The sequence below is a fragment of the Cydia fagiglandana genome, chromosome Z (assembly GCF_963556715.1).
Source record: "Cydia fagiglandana chromosome Z, ilCydFagi1.1, whole genome shotgun sequence".
NCBI classification, from domain to species: Eukaryota; Metazoa; Arthropoda; class Insecta; order Lepidoptera; family Tortricidae; genus Cydia; species Cydia fagiglandana.
In genome coordinates, this window is record NC_085959.1 from 30,680,434 (window position 1) to 30,701,959 (window position 21,526).

At 39.8% G+C, this 21,526-nt stretch overlaps 2 protein-coding genes across 2 annotated transcripts in view; both read right to left on the minus strand.

The window, feature by feature from the left end:
• On the minus strand, positions 1-7,744 carry LOC134679143 (dynein regulatory complex protein 9-like). The gene is made up of 7 exons (XM_063538011.1): positions 7,664-7,744; positions 3,991-4,075; positions 3,530-3,676; positions 2,729-2,834; positions 1,634-1,804; positions 644-775; positions 1-219 (listed from the first exon to the last, which is right to left on the minus strand). The coding sequence occupies exons 1-7, from the start codon at positions 7,722-7,724 to the stop codon at positions 16-18; spliced, it is 906 nt and encodes a 301-aa protein (XP_063394081.1). The 5' UTR covers positions 7,725-7,744; the 3' UTR covers positions 1-15.
• Positions 1-21,526, minus strand: part of LOC134678206 (diuretic hormone 45) — a 129,099-nt gene that overhangs the window by 94,369 nt on the left and 13,204 nt on the right. The window lies entirely within an intron of this gene.

The window sequence follows — 21,526 nt, forward strand, 5'->3', positions numbered from 1 at the left end:
AATGTGAGCACGTTGTTACTTCTTCTTGGACTTCGGTTGTTGTTTCTTGGCGTTCTTCAAATGTTTAAAGGGTCCGAGCGCTCGGCGCACCATGACGCCGCGCCACCAGGACTGCGCGCGCGTGGCGGCGCGGCGCAGGCGATCCTCGCGCGCCAGCCGGGCCGCGCGCTCGCGCTTGAACGTCAGCCAGCCGCGCATCTCGCCCTCGTGAAGGTCGTACTGCAAGCAGGTACCAGGGACTGGTAAGACACGTGTTTATTTGTCTATGAAAACCATACAAAAATAAACCCTTTTGAACAGACGCAGTAACTTTAAAATGCACCTATTACGCTTGTTAATCGGGCAGGCTGTCGGTGCCAAACCACATAGTCTAAAGATTAATCTTCCATCTTTGATTTAATAGTGTAAAACAGACTGATAGATTGGAAATTTGAAATACAGAACCATATGTAGAAATACTATAATTGAAACACCTGATCACAGGCAACACTTAGGTACTCGACTATTGCAATTGTGACTATTATCTACTCCCGATATTACAATTACAAAGTTTCCATAAGCTATGGGAACCGCTCACCATCTTTATTTAAAGAGGTATTTGAAATCACCGTAATCGATATAGAAATAACAAAATTTTACTTACTACGTTTTGTAGTTGTTCCCTGCACTTAATAGCCTCCATGTACACATCTCGTATGTTTGCTATTTTTTCATTTATTTCGGCTAAATCATCAGAATATCGGATTCGCCAATAATCAGAAACCTCTTCACGTTCCTGTAATAAAAATAAAAGAGTTACGGCGCGATTCACATCACTAGATATGAAATAGTAAAGATATGTGACGTTCCACCGCAAAAGGTACCTTATGGCGGCTGACGCTTACGCTATTTATTAACGCCGCTCCAATATTCAGCCTGGGCAATGGAACCTTTTGCCGTGGAACGTCATATATCTTTACTATTTCATATCTTGTGCATCTCTAATTCATTTCCCGAATCGCGCCGATAATTATTTTGCTATGGATTCTATACGAGGGGCAAACTGAAAGTTTTTAGTCTCGGGAGAACTGTAGCAATAAGAACCTTACTCGAGGGGTCAATATTTTTTGTAAGAATCTATTCTGTAACGCACATTTGTCGGCAAACTCTGTATATCGCCTATGTCATTGGCGAGACGCAAACACGCTGAACCAAACCGAAAGCGTGTTGTGCCTACATCTCCGAGGTGTTGAGCCGCTTCCGTGTTAGCTTATAATATATTGACAGCTGGGGCCAAATTCGACATGTACAACTGTCAGATTTCGCATCCACGTCAAATCAACAGTTGATTTTATTATATCGCATACTGAGTGTTGATTCCATCAACGGTGGATAATATCATTTGGTACAACCAAAACTCAACTCTAAACCAAGGATGGTTTGGTCTGGTTTGCTTGTCACCCTAACTGTGGATTGTTAATGTCAAATTTTGACATTGTACGTATTCGAGAACTTATGATTTTTCCCACATCAACGGGAGATCAACACGATACGTCAAACGTCGCTTGTCGAATAGGGGTCCTGGTTGACGGCGAGTAGGTGAGGTGAGGCGGTGTTGACCGGTTCTTTAACTGAGTTCCAATCCAAATCCAACCTTTATTTGCAGAAGAAACGCCTTGACCAGCTCGGAGTGCACTCGCTCCTCGTGGCCGGGGCTCGGCGCCGGCGCGAACGGTCGCTGCCATCGCGTCTCCGCCGCCTCGGCGCGCGCGCTTAGCCATTTGTCGGCGTAGCGCAGTCGTGTGCTCGCGTTGAGAAGATCATCCTGAAGTGAGTAATAAAATAAAGCTATATATTAAAAATTTCGGAAAGGATTCATTAATTTACAAATACTAGTTTGCATTGTCTTTTCAGTAATTAATTTGTAACTTAAAGTATACGCTAAGGAGATTTTCCGCTGAAAGAGTGCCAAGCCAATCAAGACACTGCAACACACTGCAGACATTGATTAGCAGACTAACTAAGCAATTTAGTGAAGGTATTGGGAACGATGAACTCTTTTGAACGAAGGACCTTCCCAGTATCATTTTAGTGATTATTTCGTTTTTAATAGGAGTATAACATACTAGATTCTGCTCGGTGCTCGCTACTCGTCTGTGTGGAATGATATTCCGTAATGAAAACCATCAAATTCGACGAACTATGGCCGCATAAAATTAGTCATATTTTAACAAATTTACAGCTTTTAGATTTTTCCCTGATGTATTTGAAGCGTAAGACAGTACTTACTATTATATTAACTTGCAAAATTTCATAGTTCTATGTAGGCCCACGGCACGGGAAGTATACCTACCTTATTTTGATTCCCTTGAGAGTTTCGAAATATACGTTTTCTGTGTCATAAAGGATCAAACACTAACAGATGAAAGACAATTTAATATGGACAAATAGCAATATGAGAATTTTGGATACACACTATAGGTACTAAACTTATATGTAGGTTTTCGATCTAGCTAGGTCTTATCTCTGGGAAAATGCGCATTTTTGAGTTTTTATATGTTTTCCGAGCAAAACTTGGTCTCCCAGATATTATGATAAAAATAAACGTAGGTTCATTGTAGTATAATAAGATAACTGTAATAAGGCGACTATATGACTTGTCTACTTATAAATATAACAAGGATCTTCTCGACTGGAAGAGTACGCATATACTTAATAAAATAACAGATCTTCTTGTTACTAATCTTACTTTCAATTTATCTCGGAGTAATGCAACTTTGCGACCCGCGCTGCTAAGTTCTTGCACAAATTGGTTTCCCATCGATTTCAGTTCCCCGGTAATGGCTTCTCTTTTTCTGGGAAGAAAAATGAACGCGTTAAGGATGGCTCACGTTAGACCGGTCCGACCGGGCCGTGTCCCGTCGTCGCTTTCTAAGACAGATACAGATGATCACGTGATGCTTTCCATAGAAAATGAAATCTTTCCAAAGAATCTGGAATTTCCTGGATTCAACGGGCATTAGTAGTGAACTTTAAAGGGCCGTCACAATAGATCACAGCTTGGTCGAAGCGACACTCAAAGGCCCACAACACCCCCAATAATAATAAATAGAAAATGAAGCGCCAGAAGCTCCGGCCTGGACACGGACCGGTCTAACATGAGTCATCCTTTACACTGAGCTGTTCATTAAAGACCTGCGCCATGAAACGGAAACGTTCGGCTTATTTGATATTGACTTCAATGTGTCGCGCTCAGCGCATGATCAGGCGGCCTAGCCAAGGTGACCATCGCTTGCGCTTCACCATGGCGCCCGGCCTCCATCAGCTCCACCAAGCCCTCCATTTCCGTGTCTCTCAACCTTCACTAAATAATGCCAGGGCTTACTGTCACAGCCTGTCGTGCGCCAGGCTGGCGGCGGCGGCCGCGTCGCCCCGGTGACGCAGCGCCTGCACGGCGCGTCGCAGTGCCCGGCACCGCCCGGCCTCCACCAGCTCCACCAGGCCCTCCATTACCGTGTCTCCACTTACTAAATGTAATGCCAGGGCTTACTGTCGCAGCCTGTCGTGCGCCAGGCTGGCGGCGGCGGCCGCGTCGCCCCGGTGACGCAGCGCCTGCACGGCGCGCCGCAGCGCCCGGCACCGCCCGGCCTCCACCAGCTCCACCAGGCCCTTCATTACCGATTCCCTCACCACCTCACTTTACTCAGAGAGAAGAAAATGATTAACTAAGATTAAATATTGACTGCTACCTAAAGATGTAGTGCATAATTAGTTTCATCGCATTTTTACGGAATCGTACGAACGCCTCTTGCTGTTTCAGTCAGTCTCGGTACTAAGGATGACTGAAGTACATGATAAATACGAACGTTTCCGAGAAAATACGATGGAAAACAATTAAATAATAATAAATTATGCACTACATCTTTCTTAGAATTCGTGGTATTTTGAAAAAAAAAATAAGAATGATTGCTAGTAATCAGAGCCATCTACCAGCACATGCGGGTGACTGACCGATCTAAAAGGAGCTTGTTGTGTTGCGCCTTCTCGCGCTCGTTGCTGTAGCTCCAGTAACGACTGCGAAGCTCGGAGCTGCCCTCTGGAAACAGACCGTCAGATGGCGCTAAGAGATGCTGAGGGCCTACCGCGAACCACGTTCGACGTGTTGCCTCCTTACGTACGAATTTACAAGTGCAACAGAGAGGCAACACGTCGAACGTGGTTCGTAGTAGGCCCTCTAGACCGGACATTTTACCTAGATGTCGCTGTTAATCCGGATTAGCGTTTCAGTTAAAAATTGTAAATGAAAAAGTGCTAAGAACTAGCAAATTAAATAACGAGATTAGAAATTAAATCGGTTCAGCTGTTTTTGTCAGAATAAACATCTTATAGAAAAAAATATTTTTATAATATAATATTATATATGTAGGTACATTACGATAGAAGGGCGGAATGTAGGAAATTAGCAACCAGTGGCGATAAATTGAAACACGACCGAAGGGAATGTTTTAAATCGACACGAGTTGCGAATTATCTTTTCGCACGTGTACCTATTGTACAACGTTTTACAGTACATATGGCCCTTTAATTTTTCGACATAGGCATTAGGCACGTATTGTGCTAATTACCGCACTAGCGCGGTAAAGTAGCACCATATGTACCTACTGTAAATTATATTAATACTCTGACACAACCATTTCTATACACACCTTATACACACTAATATTCAGAATTAGAAAACTAATTTGACGTTTATAACTTTATAGGCGTGTATTTATTTACCTACTGAAATTAATTGCCGGGTTAAGGAATGTATTTCATTCATGTTATGAGTTCAAGATAGGTTTACGTTTACTCACTTCCATAAATTACTTATCGAATCATATCAAAATTAACTTTTTCTTATTGTTTTTCTATCTTGACGATGCAGACCGAAGGTGGCCATTATAGGAACTCCGCACCTAATATTACTAAAAGTTTAGACTCGTTAGAATGGTCTTGGTGAAGACAAGGAAGCCCTGCAGGAAAAGTACAATCAGAAGTAAATAAATGGGTCTAGGTATATCGAAAAACTGGAAGAATGCGGGTCGAACCAGGCAAAATATAGGATTCCGGACTTTGCGACTTTTCTTGTATGTATGAGAAGCTAATTTACTTGTGGTCTCAAAATGTACAAAATTCACGAAAAAGTACAAGCCAGTATCGCTCGTTAAAAGACACTTGTTTGTAATAAGATTATTTCCTCGTCTAGTGAACAACTGTAGTTTAACCCTTTACCGCATACAAAGTCATATATGACGGATATGATATTTAACTCTATAGACAGCTATTAAGGTTCAAATTTTAACAAACAGTTTTTATTACATGCAGTAAGGGGTTAATACCCAATTACAAGTCTGTATGTATGTAAATATCAGGCGATCGGTTAATAATTTGGAAAAAAGGCTTTCTGAATGATTTAAATTTCTCGGCGTAAATTCTGACAGACATAACTTACATTCTTAATAAATAAGCAAAATCAAATTCATTTCAACACCCATAAAAAAACTATAACTATTTACATCTTTAGCGGTTAAATTATTAACAAAACTAATTTCGGAAAATTAGGCACGTGGAAAGCGTAAGCCCAGACATTCTACTTTATTTTTTAACCCCTCTCTATTTGGATTCCGCGCAGGAACAGCAAGTTTATTGCCATCTCATTATTATTCTTTTTGGGGTTTCATTTCCGTGGGTTTATCTACCTATCCGTTAAAAGCTCAAGATTAACCTTTATTGTGCGTGGTCCGACACGCACTTGCATGGATTATAGTAATCAAAATCGGCTAAGAGCATGTCAGCCCATGCTTAGTGTAGGGTTTCGATTCGTAGTTATCATATGGTACATACATGTGAAAACGCTCTTAGTCGTAGGTACGTAGATTGTCGTCGAAGATAACTTTAATATTTTACCTAAGAGTCTGCACTTTATCACACTATTAGTTATTTATCTCAATGAATTCCATTAAAATGCATTCCAAAGCTTTCATAAACATTAAATTACTCGTACCTATTCGTCAAAATACCTAGAACAAATACCTATCTCGACAAAGGCTTTGAAAATGCTTATTATTTGCTTAGTAGGTATGCAATTAATTGCTTAGCCAGTACTTATTAAGTACCTACGGCGTGTGAAACGAAATGCCGTATTAGGACTGGCCTGAAGTTATCCAGAAATTGAATTGAAAAAACACGACGAAGCCAGCAAGGATGGCGGGGAGGGGAGGGTTAGTGTAATTAACTCGTCAAATTGAGATATCTGTTTTCCATCTCGACGTAATCAGACTACTCTGGGCTGTCAGAAACTGGTTCGGGGGAAGGAAGGCTGAATACATCTATAGTGAAATATACACTAGTTTATTACCTCCCTGTTCATTATTTATTACTTGCACCCTGACGCCTTGACAATAGAGGCGTGTTCAGATATTTGTGAGCGCCTTGGCCGCTCCGATATATCTGATGGCGACTGTACCGGCATTTTGTCACGGCTCGTCCAACTCTGCCCGATCAAAGAAAAACCAAGAATTGGCACCGGCACTAGTTTACTCTGCCTCATTGAAATTGGTCCGGTTTCCTCACGATTTTTTCCTGTTTAATTATACCTGTGCCAAACATTAGGTACTTATAATATGTGATCTGTATTAGTCGTTCGATAAACGTAACTAATGTTAATGATAAGTACCTACCTACCAATTGAAACAAATCACAGCAATTCCACAAGTAGTTGCCTATCCGCTTTTAGTTATTTGTTATGACTTGCTCAACCTAGTTCCTAAACACCTAGTAGGTACTCTGTAGCTAAGTTTTTTTACTACGAGTGTGCTCAACTTTTTACTGCTGTGCCAAGTAAGTAATAAACTGGAAACGTAACTTGTAGAATCTCATAGTTTTTCATTTTGTAATGCATGTTTGCAACTTTGATCTCGTTTCATTAGCTAATGGTGACATAAATTAAGTGGTGTTAATTGTTAAAAACTTATTATGCAGGTATATTAATAAAGGCATACATATGTGATTATGATTAAATAAACCTTCTGAGTACAACGTTTACAAGCTAACCAATCATGCTAATACTTATTGATACCCGAGTAAGCGAAAGATTCCAATATTGAACCACAAGTGTAACGTATACCATAAAATAAATATGGTTTATTTTACCAAATCTCAACGAAGGTGCGAAGTTTTAGGGTCCGTAACGTGCGTGTGAGACCTCTAGAGTTGCAAGCGTCCATAGGCTATGGTGACTGCTTACCATCAGGCGGACCATATGCAAGTTTGTTTCCCACCGAAGTAATATAAAAAAAACACCTTTAGCCATCTCCTGGCTCTCGTCATACTCGTGTCGCCTACGCCACGATACCCTTTATCCTTTGTATTGCACCTATCCGACAATAATATGTGACGTTCCACGGAAAAAGGTACCTTATGGCGGCAGGCGCTTACGTCGCATAACGCCGCAATAATATTGGAGCGGCGGTAATAATAGCGTAAGCGCCAATCGCCAGCGGTACCTTTCCCCGTGGGACGTCACATATCAGTAGTAACAGCGACCCCCAAATAAATATTATGGACGTTGTCAGGCGTGGGGCATCTTATGTGGGTGGCAGGCCGAACTTGCTACTCTGCACGTGACTAAGGCACTACTAACCTTGTATCCGAAGCTGCAACAGAGTCACTTCCAGGGCCAGAGCAAACAGCAGTGCGTCCATATTACTAATCCTGGACAAAATACCATTATATGTACAAATAACGTGTATTGTCTTTTATCTAGTACCTAATGAAAATTACGGGTAATGTAGCGACATAAAAGTAAAATGAAAGTTACAAATATTCTCCTGTAGTAAACATAAAAATAGTGACGTTCAACTGCAGTAAATACTTATTATTTCATAGTTATATACTTAATAATATTTATAACAAAATAATGCATTAATGAGCAGTAAAAACTGTTTTGTTTTGATTCCTGATTTTCTTTAAGTAACTACCGCGTGACAGTCAATAGGTACCTAAGTATATAGGTATGTTTTTACTTTTAGTTGGCAGGTACTACCAGTGCGGCCACTACTTTCTCACTAGTTTCATATGATTCCCAAAGGTTTAAGCCAAATCAGGCTGCTTATGCTATCGAAGTGAAAGTTGGGGAAACATATTGATTAATGATTGCCTACTTACCTACACGTGGCTAGCCCGAGGGGAAAAGAGAGCTTCGAACAATTAATATTTATTTGGAAGTCTTATTGTTACATTCAAAAAATAATAAAATAGAGCCAACAGTTCTCTAACAGCCATTCTCAAAGTGTGCTCTGCGGAGCCCTAGAGCAAAAGCTCTATGACGGTAACCGTAAAACCCATTAAAATTCCAGGATCCTTGCCAAATATTTTGCTTGTACATATTTATCATGTAGGTAGGTATACATCAAATAAACTAGGACGGTTGAAATTATATATTTAAATTGTTATACGAGTATGTAAGTGACAAATATGTTATTGCATATAATAACTAGAAATTAGTAAAATGTAGGTACTGTAGTACCTATATCACAATACCTAATACCTAACATACCTAATTATAATTTATAGATTTTATAGGACACCAATATGGAAAAAAATAGGGATGTAACGATACATGATTTTGCCGATACGATACCGATACCGATTATTGAAGTAAATAATCGGCGATACCGATACAGATACCGATATCAATGGCACAGTAGTTAGCTAATAGACATAACAAATAAGGAATTATATACTTATTATGCATAAAACATACATATGTATTAATAGACACTCGTATAATCGTATAAATAAAAAATAAACCAAGCAATAAATGCAAAAGTAAATCCAAATCAGTAATTATAGTTCACTTTAGGTAGTTTTTACCCGACTACGTCAACGCAAAAGGAGGGTTATTTGTTATGGAAACAAAGTTTATTCAAATTATTAGCAGCGTCATTCGTTTCGAGCGCTTTACAAACTGTAATATCGGCTGAATTTAAATCGGCGATGCCGATATATCGCTTATATATAAATGACGATATATCGGTCTGCCGATTATATCGGCCGATATATCGTATCGGTATCGGTATCGTTACATCCCTAGAAAAAAAGGTTACGTAAAAAAAAATCACCAATCATAAATATAATAGTAAACATGCTCTTTATCGCTTTTAGGGTTCCGTTCGTACCTCAAAAGGAAAAAACAGAACCCTTATAGGATCAATCGTGCGTCTGTCTATATTTGGTCAAGCAGACCATGTCAGTAGAAAAAGGCGGCAAAATTTGAAAAATGTAGGCTCGAAGGCATATCGTCTCATAGAAAATTTGAATTTCGCGCCTTTTTCTACTGACAAGATTTGCTTGACTATCTATATCTGTCCGTCTGTCATAGCCTATTTTCTCGGACTACTGGACCAATTACGTTGAAATTTGGTACACGTATGTAAATTATAGTGACGCAAAGATGGACATGGTTCGAAGTTATTTAAGAAAATAGCCAATAAATTACCACCCCTCCTCCCCACTTTAACTCCGAATCTACAGGGTCTAAAAATTAAAAAACAAAATATTTCTTTATCTATAGATGACAGGAAAACCTATTAGAAATGTGCAGTCAAGCGTGAGTCGGACTCATGTACCTATACGGACTACGGAACCCTAGAAACGCAAGTTCGACTCGCACTTGGACGGTTTTTTAATTGGTATATGTCTCTGTTCACTGGATATAGGCCGAATAATTTTATAACAAACATTGTATCCATAAAATTTACCGATAGCCTAAACAAGTATTAGCTTAGCTATGTTTTGTGAGTACTTTCATAATCCCTTTATACGTCGGATCCTTTCGTCTTTACCTTCTCCTACTCAAACCACCAACACAAATAAAGCATATGAATATAAATATCATCAACAACCTACCGGATATTCGAAACATTTAAAAAACGTCAAAACCCCATCATAGGGTTAAAGCAAAAAAACGATCATCTTAATTGTAGTCATGTAATAGTCATGTTTTAGCGTGATTGAATATACATAAATCATCATCATCATCATTTCAGCCTATATACGTCCCACTGCTGAGCACAGGCCTCCTCTCATGCGCGAGAGGGTTTGGGCTATAGTCCCCGCGCTAGCCCAATGCGGATTGGGGACTTCACATACACCTTTGAATTTCTTCGCAGATGTATGCAGGTTTCCTCACGATGTTTTCCTTCACCGAAAAGCTAGTGGTAAATATCAAATGATATTTCGTACATAAGTTCCGAAAAACTCATTGGTACGAGCCAGGATTTGAACCTCCGGATTGAAAGTCAGACGTCATATCCACTCGGCCACCACTGCTTCCTCATATACATAAATAATTAAATGTAATAAATATTGCAGCTTTCTAGCACTAGCGATCACGGAGCAAATCCGCTGACAGTCAGACAGACAGACGGACATGGCGAATCTATAAATTAATGGTTCCTATCATATAAATCATATAATTGACTAAGTTTAAACCATAAATTATTGAAATTTCGAGTACTTGGACATTTAGGTAAAACATAATATTATAATATGGGGCATTATCTACGAGAAGGGACCTTATTGTCGATGGCGCTTACGCTGCACAGCGTCGCGCGGCATTGTATTTATATCGGAGCATCGCTAATAATGGCGTAAGCGCCATCGATAATGAGGTCCCTTTTCATAAATAACGTCACATATAGCGACACAAGCTAATGGTACCTGGATCTTTCGCTTGGCAGCTGGGCATGCAGCAAGGTACAAGGTATTTACAATGCAGGGCAGGCGCAAGCAATATCATATTCACCACACCAGCTGGTTGTTGATTGTTCAAAAACTGATAAGAGCATTTTGTTTTGCGTTGAGTTGTATTGCATTACATCATGTGAGGCGAAGTAATCTAATGAAATGATTTTGGGTTGTTTTCTTATGTTTCCTGGTGGAATTGACTTTTAAATGATGGTTTTGAATAATAAATATTAATTAACTTTAATTTTGTATCGATTTACTTTGATTTTGTATTTTACACCTAGTACAACAAGGAAAATACTAGTATTTTCCTTGTTGGTATGGTGAAAAATATTGTGTTACACTAGGTGGCAAAATTTGGTTTTGCCTTAAAACCTTCGCATCGCTCAAGATTCCATTTTTCGTACCACTCGCTACGCTTGTGGTTAAATCTTGAAATCTTTCGCTTGCTCGTGTGTAGCAAGAGAGGTTAAACAACAACTTTGCCCCCTTGTAAAACAAATAAGATGTAATGTATTAATATTTATTTCATATCTAGAGATTGACTATGATCTTATAATAATGTTAGCTTAGAATCATGAAATGCAATAGGTTCAATCTTTTTTTCTTTTGCTTTGTATTTTCACCCATCCGGAAAAAGATGTCTAGGCAAAGAAAATGTTTTCTGTTAGTACCTAAATGTTCTCTTTAGATGTCCCATCATATCGAATATCGGGACCAACACAGAAGTTTTGTAGATCATTCCGGACACCTGCCAGGTATCGAGCGATAGTTTTTGCTTCGCTGCTTTTGAAATGGATAAGTCCATGCATACTCGTATCGGATCGATATTATCTAGAGCATGTGAGTATTTAGTACTCCAGATATTTCGTATTTGTACGTAATACATATACTTATTTTAAATCCAACAGTTCTAACTTTAAGAATTAAACATCGCTTTTCCCCTTTATTGCATTTTTTTATTATTCTTTAATTTTATGAAATTAAAATATACAGTTATTTTATTATGTTAGGTCTTGTAACGACGTTAAACTGTCGCACACTTTACACCAAGGTGTGTAACGCCAACTAGGGCATGTAAGGTTCAGGGTCTAGTTGGACAGTCAGCATCAGAGCAGGATGTTGACTCAGGGTGGCGGCGGAGGAATGGCTAGTTCATCAACGGCGGCGCCCACGAGCCGAGTTAGCAGGCTCACTGCTCACCTGCCAACACGCACTGGACGAGCGCGGTAGGTTAATCGTCTAAACCCCCCCACAAATATGAAGACACAAATAAAGAAATGGCCCCTAGAGCCCGGCGGTTCGGGTGATTCCGCTGACGACGGTAGGCGGAAATCATCCAGAACTCGGGGTGCGAAGAATCTCCGGGCATTACGAATACCTTCCCGTCAGACAACCTCGGCTAACGATAAAAAGGACTCCGAATATAAATTGAATATTATAACATATAATACCAGAACTCTTCGTACTGAAGAGAGGCTGATAGAGTTAGAAAATGCTCTCAAAGACATAAACTGGGACATTATCGGCCTATCTGAAGTTCGCAGAGAAGGTGAGGACACTGTTGAACGGCAAAATACAATATTCTATTACTGCGGAAACTCAGGTGGCTTAAGTGGTGTGGGTTTCTTAGTAAATAAAAAATGGAAAGATAACATTGTAGAATTTATTTCATATTCAGATAGGATCGCAGTTTTAAAATTTAAATTAGATGACAAACAAATATTGACCTTAGTTCAAACATACGCGCCAACATCAACACACCCTGACGAGGAAGTAGAAGATTTCTACGACCTCTTAAATAGAGCATATGACGAGCATAGGGCCACATACAACCTGGTTCTTGGTGATTTTAACGCCAAGATAGGCAAAAGACAAGAACTAGACGACACAACTATCGTTGGGCCTCATGGTCTCGGAGATCGAAACACACGTGGCTCGCGGCTAGTTCAGTTTGCTTTTGGCCAAAGTTTACAAATTTCAAATAGTTTCTTTTTCAAAAAACCACACCGCAGATGGACATGGATAGCCCCGAACTCTCGCACTAAAAATGAAATAGATTACGTCATATCTTCAAACTAAAAATGAAATAGATTACGTCATATCTTCAAACAATAAAATAATAAAGAACGTACACACAATCAATAACATTAAATTTAGCTCCGACCATCGCCCTCTTCGCGCCACTCTAATTTTTAATAACAAAATTTATCGACAACAACTGATCCGTAAAAATTTTATATCAAGACATGATAAAAATTTACTTATAACCCATAAACAAGAGTTTAACATACAATTAAGTAACAGATTTGAAACCCTAGATGATGGTAACCAAAACGTAGACAGCCAATATAACAACATCATCAACAGTATTAAGCACGCTAGCAACCAAATAAAACCAATTAAAAACAAGCACAACAAACTTACTGAAAAGACACTAAAGTTAATAGAATTCCGACAAACATTGAACATTTCCAGAAATAGCATAGAGTATAGAACAATAGACAAAGAAGTTAAACGAAGCATACGCAGAGATATTAGAAACCATAGAACGAAATTAGTCGAGCTGGCACTAAACAAAAACTCATCATTAAAAATTGCGAAGGAAGGAGCATCCAAGGGAAAAAGCTGGATAACATCCCTAAAAGACAGCAATGGCACTCGCCAAGGTGATCGAAATAAAATCATGACCATAGCCACCCAGTATTATAAGACTCTCTATTCCGAACCTCTCAATCACCACCAACCTTCGCCCGATTTAGAAGAAAGCTTCAAGACCATCCCGCCAATTACAGAACACGAAGTATATATGGCTCTTCGAAAAATGAAGTATGGTAAAAGCCCTGGCGAGGATAGGATCACTACTGAAGCACTGAAAGTAGGAGAACAAACTTTGATCCCGTATATCAGCAAACTTTTTAACACTATAATAGCCACTCAAACCTTCCCACAAAAATGTGCCATTCCAACATAATTCTGCTATATAAAAAGGGAGACAAGTCTGACATAGGAAATTACCGTCCTATCAGCCTTGTCTCCCATCTATACAAGATATTTCTCAAATTAATAGAAAATCGGATCTCGGGAACACTTGACCGTCATCAACCGCCCGAACAGGCTGGGTTCCGCCCAGGCCTCTCCACCACCGACCACCTACAAGCCCTTAATCAAATAATTGAAAAATGTCAAGAGTACAATATTCCAGTCTACATAGCATTCGTCGATTACTCTAAAGCGTTTAATAGTCTTCATCACGATTCCATTTTCACAGCTTTACGCAGTCAAGATATAGATCCTAGTTACATCCAACTTATAACCGCCATTTACCGAAATAGTACAGCCGCAATAAAACTGCAGTCTTCAGGTCCATCCTTCAATATTCAAAAAGGAGTCAAACAAGGAGATCCGTTGTCGCCGAAACTGTTTACCAGCACACTAGAACAAGTCTTCCGGAAGCTCGTCCCGAGTTGGGCCTTGTCGTCGGAAATAGAAGACTAACTAATCTTCGATTTGCCGACGACATCGTTCTATTCTCCTCGACTGCTTCCGAGCTACAATCGATGCTTCAAGACCTCAGCAATGCAAGCCTCGAGGTTGGACTTCGGAATGAACATGTCGAAGACCAAGCTAATGACAAATAGCACCCCACGTAGGATTGAGATAAACGGAGAATCGGTTGCATATGTCCAGGAGTACATATACTTGGGCCAACTAGTTTCCTTCCAGGCGCGACAAGAGAAGGAAGTCGAAAGACGGACTGAAAACGCCTGGAGGAGCTATTGGTCCATGAAACATCTAATGAAGGGCGATCTCCCCTTGTCACTTAAGCGGAGACTCATGGACATGTGCATACTTCCAATTCTCACCTACGGTGCACAAACTTGGTCTTTGACGGCGTGTCAGAGGTCCAAACTAGGGGTTTGCCAGCGAGCTATGGAGCGCAGCATATTAGGTGTTAAATTAATGGATCGTATCCGCAACACCACGCTGCGCTCCAGAACACAAATAGTCGACGTAGCTCGGAAAGCGGCCAAGCTAAAGTGGGACTGGGCTGGTCATGTCTGCCGAATGCCGAGTGAGCTGTGGGCCAAGATCGCCACAGAGTGGCAGCCCAGATCAAAACGAGGATTTGGCAGACCACGTCGGCGATGGCGAGACGAGTTAGACTCCTTTTTAAAGGAATGGCCAGAGACTGCACAGGATCGGGAAGACTGGAAAAAGTGGGGGGAGGCCTTTGCCCAGCAGTGGGACATTATAGGCTCCCAATAATAATATAGGTCTTGTAAACGGTATATTAAGGCTTAAAATAAGGAAACTAAGGCAACCAAAAAAACGTTTTCACTATTAGCTTAGCTGTCGAAATTTTCTTCGTCCTTCGACCTTTTAGCTTTCCTACAGCGTAAGTATACAGCAGACTGAATGCGAACCGAGTTCTGGTTTACTATCAGTTCAAAAGCGACTTTTTACTTTGACGTGTCGTATACATTTTAAGAGCCCTTCAACGTGCACACTAGCGCCACAGCTAAATAATCGTAATTATTTAAATTTAAGGTGGTTCGCCTAGGTTACTCAAAACTTAACTCTCGCTAGATGGCACCACTTTTGCAAAATTTCAGGTTTTATTTTTTTGTAAAATGGTCATGGTATTTGTATACTTAAAAGTATGTTTCGCGCACTCTTTAAATAAATATTGAACTATTAAAATAAACATTGAAAACTTCATTGTGCAAAAACCACCTTTTTAATTCGACGGAGTGTTGCTGTCACGCTTTTTCCTACTATTACTCACACATGCAAACAGTGTTTCCGTGATCCTTGTAGTAGACAATTTCACACAACGTAAGTATGTTGCATTAGCGTAACGGTATGTTCGTGGAAATACGTGCAAGAGTATTGGGGTTCAAGACTGGTGCGAGTAGGTAATTTCTTTTTGTTTCTCCTTTGTGTTATCTTACCTTTAAACGAGCAATTATTATATATATGTTACTGTAAAAGCCCGAAGTACGGCAAAACCTAGGATTTACCGGTAAAACCTAGGTTTTACCGATGCCGATCGGTAAAAGCCCGAAATGTTAAATCTTACTAGTTTACTTTGGGCTTTTACCAACACCGATATGGTAAATCCTAGGTCTTACCACGGCGACCGGTAAAGTTTGAATCATGCACTGATTCTTTAGATTATTAGATGAAAAGTAGGTAGGTTTGGATCTCCCGGTTCTGCTGAAGGTGAAAGAGAACTCTACTAGCCTGCCTCGTGGCTAGGCACCCAGGTTTAGGTATAGTTAACTTTAAAACCGAATCTGCAGCTGGCTACTGTATTGGGTAATAGAAACGCGTTCCGTATGTGTTTCGCTTTCCAGATGACCAGGGTGCCTACCCAAGATGCCAATGGTGTACGCTCCGTAGCGAACGAAGCGCCACCGTGTCTGTCGCATTAATATGACAGAGTGATAGAGAGAGGTATTACCCTAACGTTCGCTACGGAGCGAACGACTGGCATCTTGGCTAGGCACCCAGATTTAGGTATAGTTAAGATTACCGCGGAATCTGCAGCTGGCCACTGTATTGAGTAATAGAAACGCGTTCCGTATGTGTTTCGCTTTCCAGATGACCAGGGTGCCTAGCCAAGATGCCAATGGTTTACGCTCCGTAGCGACCGAAGCGCAGCCGTGTCTGTCGCATTAATATGGCAGAGTGATAGAGAGAGGTATTACCCTAACGTTCGCTACGGAGTGAACGACTGGCATCCTGGCTAGGCACCCAGATTTAGGTATAGTTAAGATTACCGCCGAATCTGCAGCTGGCCACTGTATTGAGTAATAGAAACGCGTTCCGTATGTGTTTCGCTTTTCAGATGACCAGGGTGCCTAGCCAAGATGCCAATGGTTTACGCTCCGTAGCGACCGAAGCGCAGCCGTGTCTGTCGCATTAATATGGCAGAGTGATAGAGAGAGGTATTACCCTAACGTTCGCTACGGAGCGAACGACTGGCATCTTGGCTAGGCACACAGATTTAAACGCTTTTTAAAAATCAAAAACTATTACTTATGAAAGCAGAAGAATATAAATGATCGTATTTGATTTATAATTGTTACATATTTGCCGTAACTTATTTTTAAAATGTGTTTTTCAATTAAAAGACACGTCAAGATTGTTTACCTTATTTCTAATGCAAAAAAAAAAACTATAGTAATAATTGTGTTTTTCATTCATAGACAAAATCCATTATTTTTAACCACAGGAAATTTTATACATTTCTTTTTTATTGCAGTGAAGATGTCCTGATTGTAAAAATAAGAGAGATTAGGTAGAGTATAATTTCTAATTTTCTTTGTCAAAAATAAACGAATACGTGTAGCCCATACTTAATCAATCGATTTATGATAATAAGAAAAATTAAATAAATATAAAAAAACAATACGAAATTTAGATGTAACAAAAATACAAAAAGTTATGTTCCAGCATACAATGACTGGGGATCGAACCGGGAATCTTCCGTTTGTAAGCAAAAAAGCGACTGTTTGCATAACACGCCATGATGGTTCTTAGCTAAGCTGACGAACTTCGGGTACTTATTCTCGCTTAGGTCAATTAAGTACCTGTCAAACGTCAGTGTCAACAAAATTGCACTAAACATGACGGCACTCCAAATACGCGCCGTGGTCAGCCCGGCAACGTCGGAAATGGTATGGCAACGTCGCAAATGTATCTGTACACGACATTTGTGACACACACATACGTAAAATTGATGAAAATTTAACTATGATTTTTGCATGATTTCTGTATGAAACATTGTTTTCCTGTTAATTTCGCGCAAACGAATATTCGAAGGAAGATAAATGCGGAAATATTTATGTACTAATAGTGTGTAGTTACTTAATGAGCTTTGATTGAATTTTGTATGAAAAGCGAACCACCTTAACGAAAGATATTGAAATAAGTGGGCCGGTACGGACTGTACTGTGTATTTAAGTAACTTTTGAATATATCAAACTAGTTTTTATGTTGCAGGTTTCGTCAATCTAGGAACTCAAAACAAAAACGGCCGTTTTAACTTTGGACGCATAGATTGACGAATCCAACAACATAAAAACTAGTTTGATTTATTCAAAAGTTACTTAAATACACAACACAGTTCGTAGCGGCCCCCTTTTTAACCGACTTCCAAATCCCAAAGGAGGAGGTTATCAATTCGGTTGTATGTTTTTTTTTTTAATTTTTTTTTTTTTTATGTTGTTACTCCATATCTCCGTCATTACTGGACCGATTTTGAAAAATATTTTTTTGATTGTATGTATATGCATACAGATTGGTCCCGTTTTTGTCAAAATCCAGTTCTGATGATGGGATCCATGAGTAATCGACGGAACTCCTCAAATCTTAAAGGCATACATATGGTGATTTTTGTGTTTTTATCAACAAATCAAGCATATACATTCAAAAACGTGACATTTGATGAAGTGGAACTGCTGATGATGATCAGAACGGAACTCTTCAACGACGCATAGTTCACCTTTGGCGATTTGTCCTCTTGGTTATGTTTGTTAAGCAAGTTAAGTTTTTAAGCCACAATTTTATCAAGCTTGAGTTCTGATGATGGGATCCATGAGAAATCGAGGGAACTCCTCAAATTTTAAAGGCATGCGTATAGAGATTTTTGTATTTTCATCAGAAAATCAAGCATTTTCATTAAAAACTGTCGCATTTGATGAAGTGGAACTGCTGATGATGATCAGAACGGAACTCTTCAACGACGCATAGTTCACGTTTGGCGATTTGTCCTCTTCGTTATGTTTGTTAAGCAAGTTTTGTTTTTAAGCCACATTTCTGTCAAGCTCGAGTTCTGATGATGGGATCCATAAGGAATCGAGGGAACTCCTCAAATCTTAAAGGCATACGTATAGAATTTTTTGTATTTTCATCATAAAATCAAGCATTTACATTAAAAACTGTCGCATTTGATGAAGTGGAACTGCTGATGATGATCAGAACAGAACTCTTCAACGACGCATAGTACATGTTTGGTGATTTCGAATTTCGATTTTGACTTGGACTGCGACCCGGACTCATACCCGGATCCGGTTCGGACCCGGACTCGGACTCGGACCCGGACTCGGACCCGGACTCGGACCCGGACTCGGACCCGGACTCGGACCCGGACTCGGACCCGGACTCGGACCCGGACTCGGACCCGGACTCGGACCCGGACCCGGACTTGGACCGGGACTCGGACCCGGACTCTGACTCAGAGACCCGGACCTTGACCCGGAAAACCACTATGATACCTAAACTAAATAAACCACTATGATTACCTACCATAAAATGTGGGTATGATGATGCCAAACCCCTCCCGCTCAAACTCCCGTACACCGCACCGCATGCGCCGTTAAGTGGGTTAGGTTAGGTTTGAACTGCGATCCTCACAGAACCGAACAAAAGTGGGTTAGGTTTGGTTAGAACTGCGAGTCTTACAGAAACGAAATGCTACTAGAAAAGTGGGTTTGATTAGGTTCGAACTGCGATCCTCACAGAACCGAACTGCTATCAGAGAAGTGGGTTAGGTTAGGCTAGATAACTACGACCCTTACGGAAACGAAATGCTACTAGAAAGTAGGTACTGGTTTTACCTCCTTTTCTACATAGTGCACCATCTACCATAATCTTTCACCGGGCCCCATAGAAGTCGGTTTTTTTTTTCTTAAAAATTATTTCAATAGTATTCGTTAAATTTAAAAAAATACGATTATTTAGCTGTGGCGCTAGTGTGCACGTTGAAGGGCTCTTAAGCCAATTTCGTTAATTCGCTGCATGTTACTTTTCCAAGTTATCGGTTTTTCAGTCCGCAACAGTTATTCGTTTTATTTTGACTTTTCAAACTGGGGATTCAGCCACAATGTACGTTGTGCAAATAGTACAGTAGATACGTAAAGAGTGAATAGATATATTATTGTATTTTTTCCGATTACGTATTAATTTTGGTTAACTCGCTCAATTAGTGCTATTAAAACTACAAAAAAGATCTTACATTCAAATATTTCGAATTACTTACCGCTCGCTTTTATCCATCTTAGTCATAATTATTTTTCGAATCACTTATTCTAAACATTCGGTTTAGTAATTGCAACACGGCTACACTAAATCCCCAATGGCTGCCCTCTGCACTATCCGTTAGCAACGAGGTACAGTTTGTTCGATAATGCTGAAATGGTTAGCTTTAGGAAAACTCGGTGAAGGAGAACATCGTAAGGAAATCGGGCTAATCCCAATAAGGCCTAGTTTACCCTTTGGGTAGGAAGGTCAGATGGCAGTCGCTGTTGTAAAATCTAGTACCCCCGTCAATTCCTGGGATTAGTTGCCAAGCAGACCTCAGACACCCATGAGCCGTGGTAAAATGTCGGGACTACGCGAGGAAGATGATGAATCTTTGATGATTTTTGTTAGGTTTACTAAAAAACATTCATAGGTCTCCTTTATATTATATCGGGTATATCCACTTCGACGCCACTTCACGATGAAAATAAAGAAGGACATTTAAATGTATGAGATATCAGGTATGCTACGAGTATTATCGAATTTATACTGTCGTCATACTAACACTAAGCTAATTATATGGTTTAACTCAGGAATTTTTAGTCTCACACATGATATGTTTCGGAGACGTCACATGATCGTGTCTCCATACAAACGTAGTCCCCAATTTGCTATCTGAATATTAACATTGTAGAAAATATGTTTACGCAATTTGGTGTATATTAACCCCTTAATTTTGTTTTCACTCCTAGCTCTTATAATAAAATTCAAAGAAAGGGGCCCGACTAAGGTTAATAAATTGTGTAAAAATATTTTCTATAATGTCAATGTCCAGGGAGATATGAGGAAAATGGGGGTACCATTGTATAGAGAAGCGGTCGTCCAATATCGTTAATATCGATACGGGATACGGCAAGTAGTGTGGTGGACGTCATCGTCTAAATTAATCTAATAGCGTCTGCAATTCTGCATACAGTTATTGTGACGATAAAAGGTACCTTGATCGTGGAGATTTAAGATAAAATAACTAAGTACAATAATGAAGAAATACGTCGTATAATGTTGTATAATGTTTCGAATGTTAAACCTACTATTTTTCATAATTGTTTCAGATCAACAATGAGTGGTTGAACTCCAATTGCAAGAAATAACGAAAAGCCTTTTCCGCGACCGTGCTAAGACTAAGTAATCCCCCGTTTACGGAAAACCGCTCATCCTGTTCAACTTTATTAGAACGGTTTCGTGGCTTTAATTCGGTCGTAGCAGAAGGCAAGAAACTTTCACGGGCAGGATAAATAGGGTGAAACGAAAAAGAGGGGAAAGGGTTAACTTATTGCCTTTTGTTCATTGAAGTACACATTGACCCATAAAAGCTAATATTTAAAACAATGCCATTTTTCTTCATAAAAAATATTTTGATTGAAAGTATTGTAACGTAACCTAACCTTTAAATAATTAACTTACCTATTTTATTAGAATAAAACTTTCAGTAGGTTAGAAATTTTTCTTATAATGTAAGAAGAAGTGAAATATAGTGGACCAGGTTTGCATAATTATAAGTAGGAATTAATTATGTCGTAATCGAGGGTGGGTGCGCCTGAGGCAAGCGACCCGATCTCGCCTGGCGATGGAAACGTGCAGGGGATAATGAAATCACGTGGCTCTCGAGGCGCCTCTTTAAATTAAATCACTCGTAATTATACGTCGCAGACGCCCTCATCGCGCC